The sequence below is a fragment of the Dendrobates tinctorius genome, unplaced genomic scaffold, assembly GCF_039654945.1.
Source record: "Dendrobates tinctorius isolate UK_male_01 unplaced genomic scaffold, ASM3965494v1 ptg000038l, whole genome shotgun sequence".
Lineage (NCBI taxonomy): Eukaryota > Metazoa > Chordata > Amphibia > Anura > Dendrobatidae > Dendrobates > Dendrobates tinctorius.
In genome coordinates this window covers 4,966,138-4,990,255 of record NW_027361706.1, presented here as the reverse complement: position 1 = coordinate 4,990,255, position 24,118 = coordinate 4,966,138, and the positions used below count along the sequence as shown (strand labels likewise).

The window sequence follows — 24,118 nt, the reverse complement described above, 5'->3', positions numbered from 1 at the left end:
TGATTATTATTATTATTAATCTCTAGGGAGTATCCCTTTAACCTGGTCAAATTTGCTGGATCCAGCCAGCTTCAGTGCCCATGTGCTCCTCCCATGTTGCATAGACAAAGCTCCCTTCACTTGGAGCACAGGAAAGCACCAAATTGAGGCAAGCGATGTGACAATGCTGGTTTCAACTGTCAAACAGATGAGCCCATGGAAAGCAGGAAACTGGGAGGCAGGGTGTGCTCCTGAAGAGCAAGATGAGAAAATTCCGAGCCAATCATTGGGGAACATAGGACCATGGGTGTTATGCTGCTGCCACTGGGAGGCTGACACTAAGTGAATACAAAAAGATTTGCTCCTCCTCTGCAGTATACACCCACATGCTGGCTCCAGCCAAACCAGTTCAGTAACAAAGCAGTAGGAGAACGTAATCATCAAATAAGGGTACAGCACATAAAAACAAAGAACAAGCGCAAGCCGTCAGGCCAACAGGGTGGGTTCTGTATCCTCCAATGGGTGGCTCGGAGAAGAGGATTTTACGGCGAGTACACAAAAAAATCTCCATTTCTTCTTCGCCTCATTGGGGGGGGACAGGACCATGAGATTTCCTAAAGCAGTCCCTGGGTAGGGAACGACAGATCAAACCTCACGTACCAGCTGTGTAGAGATGCGCTACCACCACCTGCAAGATCCGCCTGCCCAAGCCCGCATCCGCGGAAGCCAGAGTATGAATATTGTAGTGCTTTGAGAATGTATGCAGACTGGACCAAGTCATGGCCTTGCAAACCTGTTCTGTCGACGCTTGGTGCCATACGGCCTAAGGAGCATCCACCGACCGAGTGGAGTGTGCCTTAATCCCCGCTGGGATTGGCTTACCTCCGGCACGGTAGGACTCCTGAATCGCCAAGAGTATCCACCTGGCTATTGTGGACTTTGAAGCAGCGAGTCCCTTCCTGTGACCCTCAGGAAGAACGAACAAAGCGTCCGACTTTCAGAAGGACGCCATCCGCGAGAAGTACCTTCTAAGAGCTCTCAACAGTTCCAGAGCGTGAAGAGCTCTATCAACACAGAGTAATGGTCCCGGGCAAAATGAGAAGACAATTTCCTCGTTAAGGTGGAAGGAAGAGCCCACCTTGGGCAAAAAGGATGGAGACAGCCTGAGAATCACCTTGTCATGGTGGAAAATTAGCAAAGGAGCTCGACAGGACAGGGCGGCTAGCTCCAAGACCCGCCTGACTGATGTCACAGCGAAAAGAAAGGTGACCTTCCAAGAAAGGTAGGTCAGCAAGACATCCTGCAGTGGTTCAACAGGCGTCTCCTGTAAAGCACCCAGGACCAAGTAAATGGCATTCTAAAGGAGGGTATCACATGGGAGACCCCCTGGATGAAAGTCCTCACTTGCAGTTTGGAAGCAATCCTGCGCTGGAACAAAACAGATAAGGCAGAGATCTGGTCCTTGATGGAGCCAAGCGCCAGGCCTGAATCCAAACCGGTCTGGAGGAACTCCAAAATGGTTGGGATGGAAAAGACTAGGAGGACGCCAGTGATCTCTGCACCATGCATGAGAAAAAGGCCTTCCAGGTGCGGTGATAGATGCGTATCAATGTAGGCTTTTGGGTGCCAATTGTGGTGGAAACCACCTGTGTTGGGAGAACCCAGCTTGGGTTAGGACCCAGGATTCATCGGCCAAGCTGTTAAACACAGGGCCCCTGAGTTCTAGTGGCAAATCGGACTCTGGGAGAGCAGATCTGGTAGATTCGGTAGTAGCCAGGGGACGTTGGCTACGAGCTGCACTGGCCAGTCTGGAGCGATTAGGATAACTGGAACCTCCTCCACCTTGATTTTCCTGATGACTCTCGGGAGCAACGGAAGCAAGGGAAACACGTATGGAAGACAAAACTGACGCCATGTAAGGACCAGTACATCCGCACCAAGGACTTCTGGATCCCGAGACGGAGCCACGAACTCTGGCACTTTGGAGTTTAATCTTGAAGCCATCAGATGCACGTCCGGAGTCCCCCAGCGATGACAGATCTGTTGGAAGACCTCTGAATGAAGAGCCCACTTTCCTGCGGCGACACCCTGACAGCTGAAAAAGTCTGCCTCCCAGTTTTCCATGCCCGGGATGTGAACTGCTGAAATGACCGAATGGCTCCTCTCTGCGCAGCAGAGGATGTGAACCACCTCGTGCATTGACACCCTGCTGCGGGTTCCCCCTTGATGGTTGATATGCCGTGGCACTATCCGATTGAATTCGGATGGGATGACCTGCTAGAAGATGATGGAACCGCCACAGGGATAACTGGATTGCCCAAATCTCCAAAATGATGATTGGAAGGCGCGCCTCCCTAGGTGACCAGTGCCCCTTGGCAGTGTGGCGACAGAAGACAGTCCCCCAGCCGATAAGACTGGCGTCGGTAGTGACCACCAGCCATTGAACCCGTTTGAGGGACGATCACAACGTCCACCACCTGAGCGCATGCTTGACCCGCAGGGACAAGCAGCACAGCCGGTCGAGGGAGCACGGGTTCCTGTCCCAGGCCGCCACAAGCGCATGCTGCAGAGGATGGAGGTGTAGCTGAGCGAAGGGAACAGCTACCATCGCTGCCACCATTTTGCCCAGGACCCTCATGCTGAAACGGATGAAGTGAGGGGATGGGCGAAGGTGCCCAGGCTCCTTGTTGTAAGTCTTAGACCTTGTCTCGAGGGAGAATCACCAACCCTCAGGAGGTGTCCAGGATTATCCCTAAAAAGGATATCTGGTGAGCTGGCCCAGGCAAGAAAGTGTATCCAGAGTTATACGCACGCACTCTGTGCAGGTTTGGAAGGACAGTCCCTTGAATAGAATGTCGTCTAAGTATGGGAAAACGACCATGCCCCGAGAGTGCAGAATAGACATGACGGCCTCCATGACCTTCGAGAACACTCTGGGAACGGTGGCAAGGCTGAAGGGCAATGCTGTGAACTGGAAATACTCCTCGCAAACGAAGAAGGGCAGGAACTTCTGGTGAGGGGAAGAACAGGATATGGAGTTAAGCATTCCAGATTACGATGGATGCTAGGAACTCCCCCTTTTCCATCGAAGTGATGACCGAACGGAGGGATGCCATCTTGAAGTACCTGGCCTTGACAAACTTGTTTAGGAGTTTCAGGTCCAGGATGGGTCGCACCGCTCCGTATTCTTCGGAACCACAAATAGGTGGAACCTCGTTTTCTGGGACCGGAATAATTACACCATCTTGGCGTAGCGAATCTAGGGCACGATAGAAGGACCGTGCCCGCGCCTCTGTTTTGGGGGAAGAGAGGGAAGAACCGTGCTGGGGGACGTGGAGAAAATTCTATTTTGTATCCGGAGGACACCAGGTCCCTGACCCATTCGTTGCTTTGAACGACAGAGCCAGGCATGACGAAACAGGAGTAGCTGACCGTCTACTCTGCAGGTGTCGACCGGTTAATGCCACCAGTCACTGGGTCGAGAATCTATGGGACCTAGATCCCATACATTTGGACTGATTGGGTCGGCTCTTCCCCAACTGGCTGGGCTTATACGAGACTTGGGGACCTTTGTCCCTACATGGAGAGCGCCCCGATCCGGAAGAGGCGGTTGTAGTGGACCAGCCAGGATTGGTGTTAAAGGACCGGAAACGAGTCTGCTGACGGCAAAAGGATCGCCTGGTCTTTTGCTGGGGAAGTAATTTACTTTTCCCTTCTGTAGTGTCAGAGATAAATTGATCCAGCTTCTCTTCAAATAAACGACCACTCTGGTAAGGCAGAGATGTTAGGGACTTTTGGATGCAGTGTCCGCTCGCCATTCCCTGAGCCATAGTGCTTTTCTGATGGTGATGGCGTTTGATACTGCCAATGCAGCGCAGTTGGCCGCATCCAGGGAAGCATGTACCAAATAGTCCCCAGCCAGGGAGATCTGACTCGCCAGATCCGCTGCTTCCAGAAGGTTACTGCCTTGGATGGTTTTGGTCAGGTTATCCGCCCAGGAGACCATCGCTTTAGCAACCCCTGTCGTGGCAAAAAAGATGGGGAGAGTGCAGAGCCCGAGGCTTCAAAAACTGAGCGAGCAAGATTCTCCTGATGGTCCGTGGGATTTTTAATCGAGGATCCATCCAGTAGGGATAGGATGGTTTTGAAGGCCAGGCGAGATACAGGTGGATCAACTGGAGGAGACTCAGCCCACTCCTTCCGCAGATCTGATGAAAAAGGGTCTCGCGCCTCAAGAGGCTTCTGTCCTGTGAAGAGTTTGTCCAGCCACTCCCTATGCCGCTGGAGTAAGTCCTGAAACTCGGGATGGTTGGCAAACACCCTATGAGGACATTTGGTCCTCTTATGACACCGCATGATAGAGATGGAGTCCTTTTCAACCTTCAAAGTTTGGTTGACTGCCTCAATGAGATAATCCATTGGAGTTCTGGACACTGAACTCCTGGTGAGGGGGAGCGAGAAACGGAGCTCAAGGATGCAGAAGCGTGAGAGGGCCTGGGAGATGAGCTATAGGTCCGTTTTCTAGATGTCTATGTAACTTGTGCCTGAGAGCGGCCCCTGCTGGCCGACTGTTCCTGTGTAGTAGAGAAACCTTCTAAGACAGGCAGACAAGTGCCCTGACCCGTGGAGGGATCTTGGAGGGACCCAATCGATTTAGTGGCCTGGCATGGGCTGAAGCTGGGGACCGGCCAGAACGCACCCGGAGTAGGAAATGAAAAAGGAGAGCAGGGAACCATCCGGAATGCTAGTGCAGGCGAGGACCGCTTACAGCACGCTACAGGAACCCTCCTGCCGAACCTGATCCGGGTTTTACTCACAGTGATCCGAGGATTAAGCACAGAGTTCAGGCTGCTCTGCCTACAGGTCAGCTCCTGCAAAGAGTTTAGTGCAGGGAACCCTCCATCCACCATCACCTTGTCCGGGAGGTGGAGAGGTACCGTTCACCTCCTTCAATCGCCGCTGTTTGTCAGTGGTGATGCAGTAGGGGCCGCACGGACGCCATAAATGCCTCTGGACATCCCAGGGGTAAACTGCCCTAGGATGCAGCAGGGCTGTTGGCCCGGCTGAAATAAGCCTGGCTGCAGAAGGGGGTACGTGAAGGCGACACTCCATGTTCCCGCCTGTTGGTGTGGGGAGATCGGTGACCTGAAGGGACCCGTCCCCCCAAAGAGAGCTCAGGCATGCCTTTTAATGGTGCAGGAGGGGGTATGTGGTGGCGACATTCCACGTTCCCGCTTGTTGTTGGTTTGGGGAGATCGGTACCCAAAAGGGATCCGTTGCCCTTTGTAATCCACTAAAAAGGAATGAAAAATAAAAAGTAGAAAAAATATTGCGGTCTGAAGACCAGACCCATGTGCCTCCTACAGACACTAAGCATGAACTAGTTCGGCTGGAGCCAGCGTGTGGGTGTCTACTGCAGAAGAGGAGCTAATCTTTTTGTATTCACTTCGTGTCAGCCTCCCAGTGGCAGCAGCATAACACCCATGGTCCTGTGTCCCCCAACGAGGCTAAGGAGAAATTATAGGTTGGGGGACCGTGGGCATAGAAAACAGTGTAAGGTTTTAGGTATCAAGAACATAGCTGTGTTTCAATTCTGTACAACCTGTTGAGTTGTACAGAGCGTAAACATGGCAATTACATTGTACATCTGTAGCTTTTTACTTTACAGTCACAGACTTTGCACTATTATTAAACAATCTGTGGCATGCAACAGTATTTGTATCACAATAAGGTGCTGTGTACAGAAGAGTATACAAAATTTATAACTAGACACAAGTAATTTGTTAGTATAGTTTCCCGTGTTTTCCTTGAAAACTACAATAAAAACAAGTCAACTGAATGGAAAAAATTATTTTGCATTTGCAATATTATATCTTTCAGACATTCTTTTACAAAAGCAACGAGATGCATTCTGTCACATAATATTCACATACAATCAGAAAAGTAATTTCTTAAAAAGGGGTTGTCCACTACAATAAGACAACCTCCTCTTGGTCAAAATGTTTGGCCCCCAAAAAATAATGAAGCTTATACTCACCTTCCGTGCCAGCACCGTTCCCGAGGTGCAAGCACTTGCTCTCCTGGGGCTCTCATGACGTTACTGGGACACACGACGCCAGCGACCAATCAACTCAGGCATCACTGTCTCAGATATCAGACAAATCGAACATGAAGTCCGGGCTGCAGCTGATCTCAGACTTCCTCTTCATGCTCAATTCGTCAGGACGCGGGAACAGTTCCACTTGCGATAATTGTGCACCGACGTCATGTGTCACAACAGCACAGGAGAGTGAGCGTCGACACTGTGGGAATTACACCAGCACGGGAGGCGAGAATAAGCTTTATTATTTTACAGGGGCCACGCGGAACAAGTTGTCCACGTAGTGGACAACTTCTTTAAGTCTAAGAGCCCATACACTGCAAGCTTCCAGAATGCAGCCAACAGAAAAATTAAATAAACCCATTACTACAGGTACAACCTTCAGGGTGCCATCTTGCCTTAGCTGCTGCTCTGCCCTTAACGGCAATTTAGAGATTTGCAGGAGCCACAGGAAAAGAAAGCTGAAGCATGAAGATGGCTCATTGACTTTATTGGGAAGATTGTTTTAAGAATGTCCTGTGCCTGAGCGGAGGACAATGTGTAGAGGGAAGGAGAATATGAACAGTCAGCAGTGTGATGCTGTGTAATTTGCCTCCAGATGCCTGGGATAATAATAATGAGATGACTGCTGACACGTGTAGTGATCTTAACAGATGAGGCAGTGTCAGCCTATAATAGGGCCCTGCAAAAAAGTAAAAACTAGAAGATTTTATTATTTTTAAATAGCACCTTTTCGTTTTTTGGCATTTTTTCCCTCCTCTTCTTCCAATAGGAGACGGTGGATGCCAAAACAGACTTCCCACCATGCTTGTGTCAGTGACTGACAGCAGCAATCAGAGCTAGTCAGATGCTGGATAAATAACAGCTGCCCATACACCCGCACCTTGATGTCATAGTACATCATGGGATGGGAAAAGGCTAAAGATAGAGACATAGAAAGTTTAGACATAATAAAAAAATTAAAAAGTAAAAACTGTATTTTAACAGTAGGTTATATTGCCGCTGCCTGACTAGGGAAGCAGACTGTGAATCAGAATGAATTTGGATGTCACGCTCCGTCGACAGAGTAGGGAGGAAAAGCCGCCACTCTATCGAAGTGACGTCAGTAGAGGCAGCTGAATAGCCGGTGAACACTCTGCTCCAGTGACGAACAGCACAATAGCAGATAGGTAGCAATTACCTGTCTGTTAGTGCTTAGGCACATTTTTTGTTTCTCACAATGCGGATATCCCCTTTAATGTTTGTGTAAGTTAGAAGAAAAGAAAAAAAACTTTGATTTAATGTGTTGTTATATAAGTAGCCTACAGTGAATACTCTAGAAAGCCATTCACCAAACACATATGCAAACAAAGTTAAAAATAATCAGATGAACTACCTGTGATTGGAATCAGTTTCCAGTGCATTTCAGAATCTATATTGCTTGAAGCAGAATTCTGTTGCGAGTAAAGTTCTTCTGTTGGTGTGCTTGGACAAGGACTGGCATATCCCGAATATGGCCCCTAAAAATAAATTGAACAAAAAAAAAAAATGTATTACCGGTATATTAGGAAAAATAGGATTTTTGTACTTAAAATAAAAAAGTTCCTTTCTCAAATAATACATGATGGGACAAAAGATGGCAAAGAACAGGCCCCGCCACTGGATGGTTAGATACTAAACGGGAAAAAAACATGTTCGCTCTGCCAAGTGGGCTATACCCTGTCCTCAGGCATTAAGCAGCTCAGTTTCAGTTTAGTGCTCAGCAATAGGAGAGCAACTCTCCCAAACCCCACTCCTAGGTTCTGAAAGAGGACCATGTGAAAGAAAGTCAGGATGGTGACAGAGGAAGGGGCAATGGAGCATCTGTGAACAATCGGATGAGGTCGGAGTGCCAAGTCTAGTGAGGCCAGACAGGTTGCCAAAATGACCTGACCAGCTTGAATACATGGGATAGAAGGGTAAGGGAGAAGCCTGTCCAAAAAAAATTACCAGAGTGCCCCTTGCAATGGCCCTCAGGTCTCAGTACCATTTATAACGGTCTTGGTGATTGAGACAGAACAAAAAGAAGAGGTCCACATTGGAGGTGCCCCATTAAAGATAGAGCTCCCTAAAGACCTCTGGGAGATGACCCCACTCATCTGGATGCAGGTTCTAATTTCCATAGAAGGAATGTGGAAAACAAAGCGCTAGGATGTGAAGCTCTGCAAAAAGAAGAAACCTGGTGGTTTACCTCATTGCTGACAGGCTCCTGGTGTCACCCTGAGGGCTCAAGTAGGCCATTGTCTATGAGTGAAGGAGGTCACAAAAAGAAATAACAAGTGGGACAGTGGTGTCATGGTTGAACACTGCTCCCTAGCCAGATATACTGGCATCAGTCGTTATTACCTTCCAATGAAAAGACCTGCCATAGAGCTGAACAGGGGATGTCAACCACTAAAGGAGGTCTCTGCGGACTCGCATAAGAAGAGCGATGTGATGATCCACTGGCTTGTTCTAACGAAACAATGTAATGCTTTAGTGGAATGTGAAACTGGCAAAGAGTACATCCTTGAAGACTGAGGCAAGGGTACGAACACTATCTTGTAACCAGATACTACCTCCTTGACACAGGAATCATCCTTGTGAGCCAGCCAAATCTTTCTGAAGGAGAGAAAATGTCACCCCACCCACGATGATGATTCGAGTGGTGGGAAACCTTAATGTAGTTGAGGACCTAAAAAGCACCTCAGACCTCTTAGATGCAGGTATACACCTCTCCAGGTGTTTCCAATCCTTCGCAAGATAATCATCAGTCTTTGTGGTTGGAAATAGACTTGTTGCCAGCTGTGCTGCCAAAAGAAAACTACTTTCTGGGTAAGAGAGGCCGGCTTATCCTTAACTTGGAGGGTGTCCTCATTGCTAGAATAAGGTCTATGTTGTAGACAGGAACCTATCAATCCAAGGCAGTAGGCAATAAGAAGGTGCCAGAGACACGCCTGTCCGACTAGCCTACAGCGTGGTATCGATCTTCAGTAGCTTTTAACCCCTTAGAGACCTTGCCCTTTTTCATTTTTGCTCCCCTACTTAGGCCTGTTTCACACATCAGTTTTTTGAAATCCATCAAAATCCGCCGTTGTGCAAAAAAAAAAAAAAAAAAGATGGATTTTTGGTTCTTACCGTAAAATCTCTTTCTTGGAGCCTTCATTGGGGGACACAGATTACCATGGGTGTATGCTGCTGCTGCTAGGAGGCTGACACTATGCAAAACAAGAAAATTAGCTCCTCCCCGGCAGTATACACCCACCGACAGGCACCAAGCACCTCAGTTGGTGAAAAAGCAGTAGGAGAAGCAACGAGAAAACTCTAACATATGTACCAACCCAACAAAGGACTCTAGGACCCAACACGGTACAACTTAAACAGGGAGGGTGCTGTGTCCCCCAATGAAGGCTCCAAGAAAGAGATTTTACGGTAAGAACCAAAAATCCATCTTTCTTTATCGCCTTATTGGGGGACACAGATTACCATGGGACGTTCCAAAGCAGTCCCAAGGGTGGGAACAGCAATAAGGAACAAAAGTAACGGAAAGGCTTAGGTCGGCCGGTGAGCCACCACCGCCGCCTGCAGAACCTTCCTACCAACCACAGCATCAGAAGAGGCGGGGTATGAACCCTGTAGAACCTCGTGAAAGTGTGCAAAAATGACCAGGTTGCGGCCTTGCAAATTTGCATGGCCGAGGCCTGGTGACGAGCAACCCACGAAGCCGCCACAGCCCGGGTGGAATGAGCTCTTACTACCGGAGGGGGCCGCTTTTCCTGAAGACGATACGCTTCCAGAATGGTAGAACGAATCCAGCGAGCGATCGTGGATTTGGAAGCCGGAAGGCCCTTCTGGCGACCTTCAGAGATGATCAGCAAGGAATCGGACAGACGAAAGGAAGAAGTCCTGGCGAGATAGACACGCAGGGCTCTAACCACGTCCAGTTTGTGGAGAGACTTCTCAAGCGGATGAGAGGGAGCCGGACAAAAAGAAGGAAGAACGATATCCTCATTGATATGGAAAGCGGAAACCACCTTTGGAAGAAAAGAAGGAACGGGCCCTGAGGACGGCCTTGTCCTGATGGAGAATGAGGTAAGGGGAACGACATGACAAGGCCGCCAATTCAGAAACTCTTTTGATGGATGAAATGGCGATCAAAAAGGTGACCTTCCAAGAGAGAAGGGACAAAGGAATGTCCTGGAGAGGCTCGAACGGCGCCTTCTGGAGAGCGCTAAGGACGAGGTTGAGATCCCACGGGTCTATTGGCGAATGATGAGGAGGAGCCACGTGGGAAACCCCTTGCAGAAAGGTTTTGACCTGTGGTAGAGAAGCTAGCTCTCTTTGGAAGAGGATAGAGAGAGCGGAAACCTGGCCCTTGAGCGTACTGAGGGACAGACCCGCGTCTAACCCAGACTGAAGAAACCCCAGGATAGATGGGATAGAAAAGGCCATTGGAAAGACTCTTATCATCGCACCAACGGAAAAAAGCCTTCCAGTACCTATAGTAAATGCGGGAAGAGGCTGGTTTCCTGGCTCTGATCATAGTTTGAATAACCTGACTGGACAGACCAGATTCCTTCAGAATTGCGGTCTCAACGGCCATGCCGTCAAACTCAGAGACTGAGAATTCTCGTGGTAAAGGGGGCCTTGCGAGAGAAGGTCTGGACAGTCTGGAAGCCTCCAGGGAACGTCTGCAAGCATGTTGACCAGTTCCGCGTACCAAGGCCGTCTTGGCCAATCTGGAGCGACTAGAATCACTGGTACGCCTTCCGATTTTATCTTTTTGACCACCCGAGGGATCAGTGCCAGAGGCGGAAACAGATACGGAAGTTGAAACTGGGACCACGGAGTCACCAGTGCGTCGCACGCGACGGCTAGAGGGTCCCTGGACCTGGCTACGAACTGCGGCACCTTGTGGTTCATCCGAGATGCCATGAGATCGACATCTGGGGTGCCCCAACGGTCGCATATCTGAGAGAAAACTGCGGGGTGCAGGGACCATTCGCCGGACGCTAGGCCCTGGCGACTCAGAAAGTCGGCTGCCAATTTTCCACCCCTGGGATATGGACGGCGGAGATTGCCGGAACATAACGTTCTGCCCAGCGGAATATCTTGGCCACTTCTGACATTACTTGCTTGCTGCGCGTTCCCCCCTGATGGTTTATGTACACCACGGCCGTGGCGTTGTCCGACTGAATACGGACCGGCTTGCCGGATAGGAGGGGCTGCCAATGAAGAAGGGCCAGGAAGATTGCTCTGATCTCCAAAAGATTGATTGGGAAGAGAGACTCCTGTGGCTTCCAGCGACCTTGGGCCGCTTTCTGATGGAACACAGCTCCCCATCCTAGAAGGCTCGCATCGGTGGTGATGACTTGCCACTGAGGCGGAAGGAAGGACCTCCCTTGGAGGACTGACGCTGGCTGTAGCCACCAAGTGAGAGACTGCCTCACTCTGAGCGGAAGCCGAATAGGACGGTCCAAGGACATTGTGGTCTTGTCCCAGGCTGAAAGCAGAGACAGCTGGAGGGGGCGAAGATGAAACTGCGCAAAGGGTACTGCTTCCATGGAAGCCACCATCTTCCCCAGGACCTTCATGCAGAACCGAATGGGAATGGGAGCAGGCCTCTTGAGAGTGCTGATGCCCTTGGAAAGAGTTGTAAATTTTTCCCTTGGAAGAAAAACACGAGCTAGCTTCGTGTCGAATTCCATGCCCAGAAAGGTCAGACGCTGGGTGGGGATCAGAATGGACTTTTCCTTGTTGACTAGCCAACCTAGGCGGCTGAGAGTGTCCAGGGTTATCTGAAGGCTCCGGAGACAGTCCTGGCGAGACGAACCCTTGATCAAAAGATCGTCCAGATAAGGGATGATGAGGATCCCTCTGGAGCGAAGGATGGCCATGACGGTCGCCATCACCTTCGTGAAAACACGGGGCGCTGAAGCTAGGCCGAAAGGAAGAGCTGTGAACTGAAAGTGGTCTCCCTGAAACGCAAATCGAAGATACTTCTGATGCTGCACACAAATTGGAATGTGCAGATAGGCATCCCGAATGTCCACCGAGCAGAGGAATTCCCCGGGCTCCATGGAAGCAACCACCGACCGAAGAGACTCCATCTTGAAATGAAGAATCTTCGCGTGGCGATTGAGCAATTTGAGGTCCAGAATAGGAGGAAGAGAGCCGTCTTTCTTCGGGACTACAAAGAGATTGGAGTAGAACCCGGAAAAACGCATGTCTGAGGGAACGGGAACAATGACTCCGGCGGAAAGAAGGGAGGAAATGGCCCGCAGAAAACCCGGAATCTGGGCCCGCTGACGCGGAGGTCGAGACCGGAAAAACCGTCTGTTCGGGAGTGAAGCAAATTCGATCTTGTATCCGGATGCGACGAGTTCTCTGACCCAAGCGTCGTCGACAACGGACAGCCAAGCATCCGCGAAAAAGGAAAGTCTGCCTCCCACCCTGGAAGAAATTCCAGGTGGGGTTGACCCGTCACTTAGACGAAAATCTGCCGGAATTGGCTCCTGCAGATCTGGAATATTGTCCTCTAGATCTCCAGCGAGGAGCGGGTTTGTAGGAAGGTTTCCTCTGATCCCGCTCCCTGGTGGCGGCCGGCCGATCCTGCTGAGTGGCTCTCTCCGTGGCAGAGAAGGGACGAAAGGGCCTGAATGGTCGAAAACCCTTTCTGTTGAAAAGACGTTTTGGTCGAGATTGGGGAAGCGAGGTACTTTTACCTCCAGTGGCATCAGAAATTATCTGATCCAGCTTTGCTCCAAAGAGCCTAGAGCCATGGAATGGCAGATTGGTAAGCGACTTTTTTGAAGTAGTGTCCGCATTCCATGACTTTAGCCAGAGAACTCGGCGTACAGCTACTATGTTGCTGTTAGCCCTTGCTACGCAGCCGGCCGCGTCAAAGGAGGCGGCCAAAAGGTATTTACCCGCATGGTTAATCTGATCTGCCAGATCCGCCAATTCGTCTTGAGGAGGTGACGCTAAGATGCCTCTGCGAAGAATTTTTGCCCAAGCGGAAATGACTTTCGCCACCCAGGCGGATGCGAAAATAGGGCGGAGAGAGGCGCCAGATGCCTCAAAGATAGACTTAGCCAGAGATTCAATCTGCCTGTCAGTAGGATCTTTGAGTGATGCCCCGTCTGGCAGAGAGAGCACCGTTTTTGAGGCTATCCGGGAAACTGGAGGATCCACCTCGGGAGCCTTGGACCACTTTGAGAGCAGTTCTGCGTCAAAGGGGTACAGAACGTCCAAGTACTTGCGGCCTGAGAAACGTTGCTCAGGGCGCTCCCAGGTTTTGGATAAGGTAGTATCGAAATCGTTGTGATTGGGAAAGGTTCGAGACGGAGGTCTGGCTCGTTTAAGGAGAACCGAGCATTCCTGAGGTGGAGCCTCATCCTGTTTAATTTCCAGTGTTTGGAAGATAGCTGCAATAAGACTATCGACCATGTCCCGCGTTTTAGAAACGCTGTTCCCCTCTGAACTAGCTTCCGATTGAGAAGCATCGCCTGACTGAAGGTTGTCATCCGAGGAAGGAGAAGGAGGCCTGGGAGCGGAAAGGCCCTGCGAGCTCGAGGACGAAGTGGACAGAGCCCGCTTCCTAGAAGTCCTTCCCTGTCTGTCTCTCTGAAGGTCGCGGTCAGGTGTGGACGACTCACCCCGAGAGGCGGTCGGGGCAGAGGTGGCTGAGGATAGCTGAGGCAATCGTTCTAAGACCTGGACCAGCGACTGATACTTTTGTCAAGTCAGAAACAGACTGTGACATTGTAACGGCCCACTCTGGGGGGAGAGAAGAGGGAAGAGCGCCCTCCGCCCGGGACTCTGTGCGTTCCTGAGATGCTGACTGGGGACGACCGACCCGATGCCCACTTCTTTTTACAGCGCGCACTGGCATAATAGGTAACGGTGGGCCTGAAGCAGAGATCCCCTGAAGGGTTGGGCATAAGTGAACTGCACTGAATGGCCGCAGAAATTAGGGAATAACTGCCGAGGAGAGCTAATCCTTGTCTCAGAGCCGAGCCTACCGAGATTCTGTGCGAGCAGCAGAAGAAATGCCGAAGTGTCCCCCAAACAGCGCAGGAAGGAGTGATTCAGGCATCAGGAAATCCTTGCTGGAAGATGGAGGCGGAGCTTAGCGGCTGCGCCGTGACTGGTTAATAGCGACGGAGAGGGCATGGCAGAAGAGGGGGGGCTGGCATCCAAAAGAGAAAGAAGCCCTGTGATGGGCTAGAAAAGGCGCGCTGAAAGGAGCGCGCTCAGGAAGGGAGGAGGGAGAGCAGAGGAATTCCCCGCGCTGAGGGGAAAGCGAAAGTGAAAGTGCCTCCCACCCCGACGGCGCCGCAGCCCCACGCCCGACATACCGCGCTAAGGATGGCACCCGGACCTGCTGCTTGCGACGCTGCGGTGAGTGAGGAGATCCCCCGAGACTCCCTGACTAGAGCAGGGAAAGTGGAGGAACGCAAGCGGCTGTGTGAGCGCGCGGCAGGCAGAAAGGGCGGGAGATTCAAATCTGTGGACCTGAAACCAACAAGGTCCCTTCTTCTCCCATGTCACTGAAGGTTATGCGGGGCCGGAGGGAACGTACAGGCACTTACCTGACGTCCCTGAAGAGGATGACCACAGGGGCCCACGGGGAAACGGCAGGCCGCTGGGAGGGGAAGGAGTCCTCTGTACCCGCATCCTGCAGAAGACGGCTTGGAACACCTACGATCGCCGTCTTCCTCTCAGCCCCGTCCCGAGAAAGGGGTGAGGAGGGGGATTCGGCAAGGACCAGCCACCTGTCCGCAACCCTTATCACCGGAAGGTGATAGGGAAAAGTCCTGCCTGCGGTACTGAGAGATGCGATGTGGGTAACACCACACTGCTCGCTCAGCCGCATGATATAGGAAATCAGGGTGATAACTATACCCTGTTTCCCAATGGAAAAAACCTAAAAGACAAAAGAGGGAGAAAATTAAAAAGTTCAAACTAAACCTGAAAGGAAAATTGGATTAAAACTGCGGATCTGGGGAGATCCCGGTCTGCCTCCTACAGACACTAAGCACAAACTGAGGTGCTTGGTGCCTGTCGGTGGGTGTATACTGCCGGGGAGGAGCTAATTTTCTTGTTTTGCATAGTGTCAGCCTCCTAGCAGCAGCAGCATACACCCATGGTAATCTGTGTCCCCCAATAAGGCGATAAAGAAAAAACATCTCTCTCTCAGGCAGCAGTTCCTTTAAAATTCTTCCTTCGACGTAAAGAACGGATCCGTTGTCCGCCATTTTAGCGGATTTTAACTGAAGCAAAAAACTGATGTGTGAAACAGGCCTTACCAGAGCCATAACTATTCTTCCATCAATATGGCCATGTGATGAGTTGTACTTTTGAACGACACCATTGGTTTTACCGTATCGTGTACTCAAAAACGGGAAAGAAATTCAAAGTGCGGTGAAACTGCAAAAAAAAGTGCAATTCCTCAACGTTTTTTGGGATTTTTTTTTTTTTACCATGAGTGATTTCCTACTAAAACTTAAGAAGGTCCTGGATGCCTTTCTTGTAAAGTATAATATTACAGGGTATATACACTAGTTTCCTTGATATTGTGTTGATCCAGGGAGCTAGTCTGATTGCCGTACGTGGAGTTGGGAAGGAATTTTTTTCCCCAATGTGAAGCTTACTGTTTGCCACATGGGGTTTCTTTTGCCTTCCTCTGAATCAACATGTTAGGGCAGGTTAGGATAGGTTATGGGTTGAACTAGATGGACAAGTCTTCCTTCAACCTTAATAACCAAGTTACGATGTTCACCAAATGCTAAAACTGACCTGCCATTATGATTCTCCAGATCATTACGAGTTCATACACCCCAAACATGTCTAGGTTCTTTTTTTAATTTAGGTCGTGAAAAAAAATTCAAAATTTGCTTTAAAACACAAAAATTGCGCCATTTTCCAAAACCCGTAGCATCTACATTCTTCGTGATCTCGGGTTGGACAAGGGCTTATTTTGTGTGTGCTGAGCTGACATTTTTATTGATACCATTTTGGTGCAGATACTTTCTTTTGATCGCCCTTTATTGCATTTTAATGCAATTTCACGGCGACCAAAAAACGTAATTGTGGAGATTTTCCTTTTTCCTCACTACGCCATTTAGTGAGCAAGTTAATCCTTTTTTTTTCAGCGATAGATCGAGTGATTCTGAACGCAGCGATACCAAACGTGTGCATGTTTGATTTTTTTGTTATAGTTTTAATTTGAATGGGGCAAAAGGGGGTGATTTAAACGTCTATTTTTTTTAAATATTATTAATTTTTTTTTTTTTATTAAACACTTTCGGCATGCTTCAATAGACTCGATAGGAGACTAGAAGTTTCCATAACCCCATTGGCTCTGCTACATACAGGCGATGATCAGATCACTTGTATGTAGCAGAATTGGTTGTCATGCCAACCCGCCGATGACCCGAGATCACATGTCCGGGGGTCACCAGTGGCTGGATTTCCGGCCTAATGGCTGGAAGCGTGCGTTAAATGCCGCTGTCAGTTTGACAGCGGCATTTATCGAGTTAATAGCCAAGGGTGGATCGAGATTCCACCAGCGGCTGCTCCAGGCACATGTCAGCTGTTCAAAACAGCTGACATGTACTGGGAAAAATGTAGGCTCACTGTCGGAGCTGTTCAAAACAGCTGACATGTACTGAAAAAATGTAGGCTCACTGCCGGAGCCCACATCAAAGGGAGGGAAGCGACCTAGTATGGTGGAGGTCTCCAAGGAGTTAAAATAGGTCTGTCTGAAATGCCACAGCATTTCAGAGTCAAACATATCTGACCGAGATCATGCAGCGAGAACCTGATATATGTGGCCCATCGATTGGCAGCATGCATCAGCTTACAAGTTCATTTTAATTAGCTGGACTTCCCACTGGCCCAGCATCTCCACTGCATATGTTGGTGGTGATGGCCCAGAAAAAGAAAACTGCTGGGTACAAGTAGAGGAAAACAGGAGGACCCCCAACAAGAGGTCCCCAATCAAAGGTAGTGCAATTATGCCAGAAGAATGAAAAAAAAACAAAAAAAAAAAAACACAGCCTTTACACAAGCAGGCGAGAGGAGACTCAAGCAGACAGTAAAAGTGAAGGAGAGGTAACCACAGGAGTGACCGGCCTGAGGGCGAATTAAAAGGAGGGGCTACTCATAGAACTAGGCCAGGTGAGATAGATTACACTCCTCATTCTTTATATGCCCACAGGTTAATCCTTTCAGTGGCTGAGTGACTGCAGTACAGCCCTACTGATGCCACATCTCTGCCAGAGTCCAGTGTATACTCCCTGGAGTGAAGGAATTGATGAGGACATCCACACCACCTAAGGTTAAATGGCAATCGAATTTCAGAAGACTTGATACAGGTTTTGTCTGCCTTCTACAGACCCCAGCTAAAAGTGAGCTGCCTTGTGCCCTGAGAGAGGGTATAGCACTCAGGGTGGAGGCAACACTTTTCAGGTAATGTTAAGCCTCCTTGTGGCAAGGCATATACCCACAACCTCATGTCAAGATGTAATACATTTTCATTCTAAAAAAAAGCCTTTTTATTTAATGCCATAACCTAGTTTATTCTTTAATATACTTTAATTCGTCGCTAACTGCATTTCTTTTTTTTTTTTTTTTTTTAATACAACTTCTTTTTAGATGGAAGTTTCAATTTGAGAATCCAATGAATGTTGGGATACTTAAAGCGTCATCAGGTCACTGCCGCATCCCCAGCTCTCTTTGAAATGAAGCGTCATCGGTTAGCTTTGTTTAAGGAGCTGGGCTAGTCCCTGCTTTGCCACTGCATAATGTGCACAATGACCGTGAGCTCATCCACTAAGTCAGATCAGTAGTAACGAGTTGACAAGAATGTGTGCATTGTTGTAAGAATACCCAATGTGCAGAGACTAGTGCCGTCCCCACAAGCAACGTCACTTGTGGGGGTGGCGTTGGTCTCTGCAAACTGGGTATTCATTTGACAACACGCGCTGACCCAGTGTTCTGTTGCCAGCTCGTTACTACTGATCTGAGAAAGTGAGAGAGCGAACTGTCATCGTGCACATGACACATGACATAGCAAGGACTAGCTCAGCCCTTGAAGCAAAAGCCACAGATGATGCTTCGTTTCAGGGAGAAAGCAGGAGCTGCAACAGTGATGGCAGCCTCTGTCCTTGAGGACGCGTCGTTTGAATAACCTAGCATGCAGACTGGATTTTCAAACAAAGAGTCATCAAAAAGGAAGTTATTTTAAAAAAAAAGTTTGTGTAGCTAGGGAAGGAAAGGGAATTTTTATATTATGGCACTAAATAGATAAGCATTTAAGGTGAAAATTAATTTGCATTCCAGACCACCCCTTTTAATGAGAAAAGTTTATAGCCAAAGTAAATGCAATCTTTTCTTATGTAAAAGCAGGTAACAAATGTAATTATATTAGTAGTGCTATTACCTGGATAATTTCTTCATTTACCGATAAGCCATCATTCACCTCGTCTTTCTCGCCATAGTCATCTTCAGGAGGAGCTATCACAGGTGTCGGATCTATATTTTGTTCCTGTACATAAGTGCTTTGCTCGTAACTTTCAGTATTAATAGAGTCTGACGGCAATGAAAACTCCATTTTATCGTTATCTTCATGTGTAGCTTTTATTTGATCAATCAATTTGCTAATAGATTCTAATAAATTGGATTTTATAGACGCTTCAAGCAGTTCATTGTAATTTTCAAGTTGTGTCGGTTCGGTCTCCGGTTCAGAGTTCTCCTCTCTTAAATCTGTATCTTGTCCACCAAGTTCAGATATCAAAGTGGAAACACAATGTGCCGAATCCATTGCGTCATCTCCTTTATAAAACAAAACATTTCCTTTCAGTATATTTCACATCAGTATGTTATTGGTACATGTCATTACATCACAATGCAGAAGCATGGAGTGGGGGCGAGTTGAAAGTGTGGTGGTGGTTTAGTCTTACTAGTAGACCTAAACAACATGGTACTGGACTATTATGGTAAAATGAAACTCCCATAAATCTGACATACAAATAAGAACTTAATGAAGATGGATCACTAGGATTTCAGAATTGGGTAAGGTACAACTTTAACCCCTTAATGACCGGAGCGTTTATCGATTTTTCGTTTTCCACTCCCCTTCTTTCCAGAGCCATAACTTTATTTTTCAGCCAATATGGCCATGTGAGGGCTTATTTTTGCGAGACGAGTTGTAATTTTGAACAACACCATTGCTTTTACCCTGTAGTGTACTGGAAAAAGGGAAAAAAAAGTCCAAGTGCGGTGAAATTGCAAAAAAAAGTGCAATCCCAGAGTTGTTTTTTTGTTTGGCTTTTTTTGCTAGGTTCACTAAATGCTAAAATTGACCTGCCATTGATTCTCCAGGTCATTATGAGTTCATAGACACCAAACATGTCTAGGTTCTCTTTTACCTAAGTGGTTTAAAAAAATTCCCAAATTTGCAAAAAAAAAAAAAAAAAATTAAAAAATGTGCGCCATTTTCAGATACCTGTAGAATCTCCATTTTTCGTGATCGGGGGTTGGGTGGGGGCTTATTTTTTGTGCGCCGAGCTGACTTTCTAAGCATACCTTTTATGCGTAGATACAATCTTTTGATTGCCCATTATTGCATTTTAATGCAATGTCGCGGCGACCAAAAAAGTATTTCTGGCGTTTCGATTTTTTTTTCCCGCTACGCCGTTTAGCGATCAGGTTAATCCTTTTTTATTGATAGATGGTGTGATTCTGAAAGCGGCAATACCTACGGTAATATGTGTAAGTGTGATTTAAAAAAAAAAAAATTTTCATATATATTTTAAAACATTTTTGATTTTGGCATGCTTCATGCATCCACTACTCAATCGGCTCTGCTACATAGAGGGGATGCACAGATCACCTCTATGCAGCAGAATTACCTGTGCAGCTCATAGCAATCTGGCATCAACAGCCAGAGGTCTCCAGGAGACCTCTGGTAGTTATGCCAACGCATCGCTGACCCCCGATCAGGGGGGGTGTCGGCGATGCACGTATTTCCGGACAGCGGCATTTAAGTAGTTAATAGGCACGGGTGGATAGCGATTCCACCTGCGTCTATTGCGGGCACATGTCAGCTGTTAAAAACAGCTGACATGTCCCGGGCTTTGATGCGGGCTCAACGCCAGAGCCCTCATCAAAGCAGGGGATCTGACCTTGGATGTACCATTGCTTCCAAGGTCAGAAAGGGGTTAAATAAAGAGGGCCAGGGGGAGGTACTTAATTACTGTTTGGGGGCCAGAATGAGGAATAGGCTGTAGTTTATGGTGACAAGTGGGGAAGATAATTTCTTTAGGATCCAAATAGGGGCATTATAACTACTGTAAAATTTACTTTTACTTTAACCCCTTCCCAACCAGTGGCAAAGCATATGTGTCATGAAAATCTGTGCCATTCTGACCAATGACACATATGCTGTGTCATGACTTGAAAGCTTCCCTGCAGTTCGGGTGACAGGGCTCAATGAAAGGTCACCCGACCCACAGGCAGGGCTGTGGAGTCGGTAAGCCAAACCTGCGACTCCGACTCCTCAATTTCCCTTACACCGACTCCAACTCCGACTCCACGACTCCGACTCCCACACATATTGCTTATATTTAAGTGAAAAATTTATTGTAGTACAATGTGAACCTCAGACATTTAATCATTTTTATGATCCAATAATCAAGATATTTAGATAGAACAGATTATATATTGGTGTACTACCCGGTTTTCATTCTTTTTGGTACAGATACGATATGGATAGACAGATATGGATAAATGGATAGATAGAGCAGATTTCTAATCTGCTTTTGCTATTGAAAACATTATCTATGAGCTCAAAAACCTTTCAGGTGATGCAGTTTTTTAAAAAGATGATCTGCTTTTGCAGCTGAAAAACGTATCCTCAAAAAACACAGGAAAAACGCTGTGTGTGAATGTGGCCTTAGATCAGGAATATAACAGCCATTTATAGGACATTTTATAACTTTCCCAAACTCCTATTAAAAAATATTCAGCACATCCTGCATTGAATTACTGTACCCAATTTATTATATATTTTAGGAGTCGGAGTCGGTCCATTTTATACCGACTCCAACTCCACGACTCCGACTCCACAGCCCTGCCCACAGGTACAGGGGCCTTTGTACTTCATCCCGGGGGGGAGGCTTGGCCCCCCCTCCCGTGGCTGCGATCGCTCTGATTGGCTGTTAAAAATGAAACAGCCAATCAGAGCGATAGTAATATTTCATCAATGAAATTTGATTAAATATAACAATCCAGCCATGGCCGATGCTGCTGCAGCATCGGACATGGCTGGAGACACCGATCCGACCTCCCCACCGGCTAACAGGGTCGATCTGCCCCCTGCCACCGACTGACAGCCGCAATCTGCCGCCGCACTCATTATCTGCTCCCCCTCCCCTTCTCTCCCCCCGGTACCTCCTGACTCCCCGTGTCACTCCCGGTGTCCCTCCTCCCTCCTGCATGGGCACCGCCATCTTCTAAAATGGCGGGGCATGCGCAGTGCATCCGTCAAATCTTCCAAACGGCAGATTCCATTCATTCATTTTGATCACTGTCATAAACTCTCACAGTGATCAAAATAAAAAAAATAGTAAATCACTGCCCCCCTTATCACCCCCCATAGGTAGGCACAAATAATAAAAGAAAGAAAATATTTTTATTTTTCCCATTAGGGTTAGAATTAGGGATAGAAAAAGGGTTAGGGTTGGAATTAGGGTTAATATTAGGGTTAGCGGTGTGTTGGGGTTAGGGTTGGGATTAGGGTCAGGCTTGTGGTTAGGGTTATGGTTAGGGTTGGGATTAGGGGTGTGTTGGTGTTAGGATTATGGTTAGGGTTAGGGATGTGTTGGGGTTAGGGTTGTGGTTAGGGGTGTCACCATTGATTCCAGCCAATTTTGCGTTCAAAAAGTGCTCCCTCCCTTCCAAGCCCAGACGTGTGCCCAAACAGTGGTTCACCCCAACATATGGGGTATCAGCGTACTCAGGAATAATTGCACAACAACTTTGGTGTAATTTCTCCGGTTACAATAGGGAAAATAAAAAATTGGGGGCTAAAGAATTATTTTTGTGGAAAAAAAAAAAAAGATTTTTTTATTTTCACATCTCTGCATTATAAACTTCTGTGAAGCACATGGGGGTTCAAAATGCTCACCACACATCTACACAAGTTCCTTGGGGGGGTCTAGTTTCCAAAATGGGGTCACTTGTGGGGGGCTTCCTCAGTTTAGTCACATCAGGGGCTCTGCAAACGTAACATGATGCCCGCAGCAGACCATTCCATCAAGTCGGCATTTAAAAACGTCACTACTTCCCTTCCAAGCCCCAACGTGTGCCCAAACAGTGTTCCCCCTCCACATAATAGGGTACCAGCGTACTCAGGACAAACTGTACAACAACTTTTGGGGTCCAATTTCTCCTGTTACCCTTGTGAAAATAAAAAACTGCTGACTAAAAAATCATTTTTTGAGGAAAAAAAGTGATTTTTTATTTTCACAGCTCTGCGTTATAAACTTCAGTGAAGCACCTGGGGGGTTCAAAGTGCTTACTATGCATCCAGATAAGTTCCTTAGGGGGTCTAGTTTCCAAAATGGGGTCACCTGTGGGGGGTTTCCACGGTTTAGGGACACAGTGGCTTTCCAAACGCGACATGGTATCCGCTAAGAATTGGAGCTCATTTTCCATTCAAAAAGTCAAATGGCTCTCCTTCCCTTCCAGGCCCTGCTGTGCGCCCAAACAGTGGTTTATGACCACAGATTAGGTATCGGTGTACTCAGGAGAAATTGCACAACAAATTTTAGGATCCATTTTATCCTGTTGCCCATGTGAAAATGAAAAACATTGATGCTAAAAGAAAATTTTTGTTAGAAAAATTAAAATGTCCATTTTTTCGTTCCACGTTGCTTTAGTTCCTGTGAAGCACCTGAAGGGTTAATAATCTTCTTGAATGTAGTTTTGAGTAGCTTGAGGGTTGCAGTTTTTAGAATGGTGTCACTTTTGGGTATTTTCTGCCATATAGACCCCTCAAAGTGACTTCAAATGTGAGGTGGTCCCTAAAAAAAATGGTTTTGTAAATTTTGTTGTAAAAAAAAAAAAAAAAAAAGAAATCACTGGTCAACTTAACCCTTGTAACTTTCTAACAGAAAAAAAAAAAATTGTCTCTAAAATTGTGCTGATGTAAAGTAGACATGTGGGAAATGTTATTTAGTAACTATTTTGTGTCATATACCTCTCTGGTTTAACAGAATGAAAATTCAAAATTTGAAAATTGTGAAATTTTCAAAATTTTCGCCAAATTTCCGATTTTTTCACAAATAAACGCTAAAACTATCAACCTAAATTTACCACTAACATGAAGCCCAATATGTCACGAAAAAACAATCTCAGAATTGCTAGGATCCGTTGAAGCATTCCAGAGTTATTACCTCATAAAGGGACACTGGTCAGAATGGCAAAAAACGGCCTAGTCATTAAGGTCAAAATAGGCTTGGTCATGAAGGTGTTAAGAAACTGTTTTCCATGGAGGGAACAAAAGGTAGGTCCTGTTAGTGTGCAGTGCGGCACTGTCACATTTTTTTCTTCATCTGACAGTGTAGAAGTCGGGGAAAGAGTGGGGCAAGTGCTCTGGAAGCGATCAGCTATTGTTGACTATTATTTTGGGTAGAAAAAAGTCCTGCCTGGAAGAAGTGATGGCAGTCTGTGCTTGTTGAAGAAGAAAAGCAAAGATAATGGACTTCAACTACAGACGTCACTGGTGAGGGAGTGTATTACATGTACACGCACACTATATACTGTGTACAGAGCTCCGTGCATAATGTCACCGGTGATCATTGTATTACCTGTATACAGAGCTCTTGTATGTAATGTCACTGGTGATCACTGTAATACCTGCACACTATACACAAAGCACCTATGTATAATGTCACGGGCGATCACTTACCTGTACACGGACACTATATACAGAGCTCCTGTGTATAATGCCACTGGTGATCAATGTATTAC

General features: G+C 47.4%; 1 protein-coding gene across 3 annotated transcripts in view; it reads right to left on the bottom strand.

Annotated features, from left to right (window-relative positions):
* The window catches only part of TASOR (transcription activation suppressor), a 208,983-nt gene that overhangs the window by 111,005 nt on the left and 73,860 nt on the right, over positions 1-24,118 (bottom strand). For all 3 annotated transcript variants that reach the window (XM_073574135.1, XM_073574137.1, XM_073574136.1), the window contains 2 exons: positions 18,525-18,916; positions 7,455-7,578 (listed from right to left, as the gene is read on the bottom strand). In XM_073574135.1, coding sequence (XP_073430236.1) covers positions 7,455-7,578; positions 18,525-18,916 — 516 coding nt within the window. The remainder of the gene's footprint in view (positions 1-7,454; positions 7,579-18,524; positions 18,917-24,118) is intronic.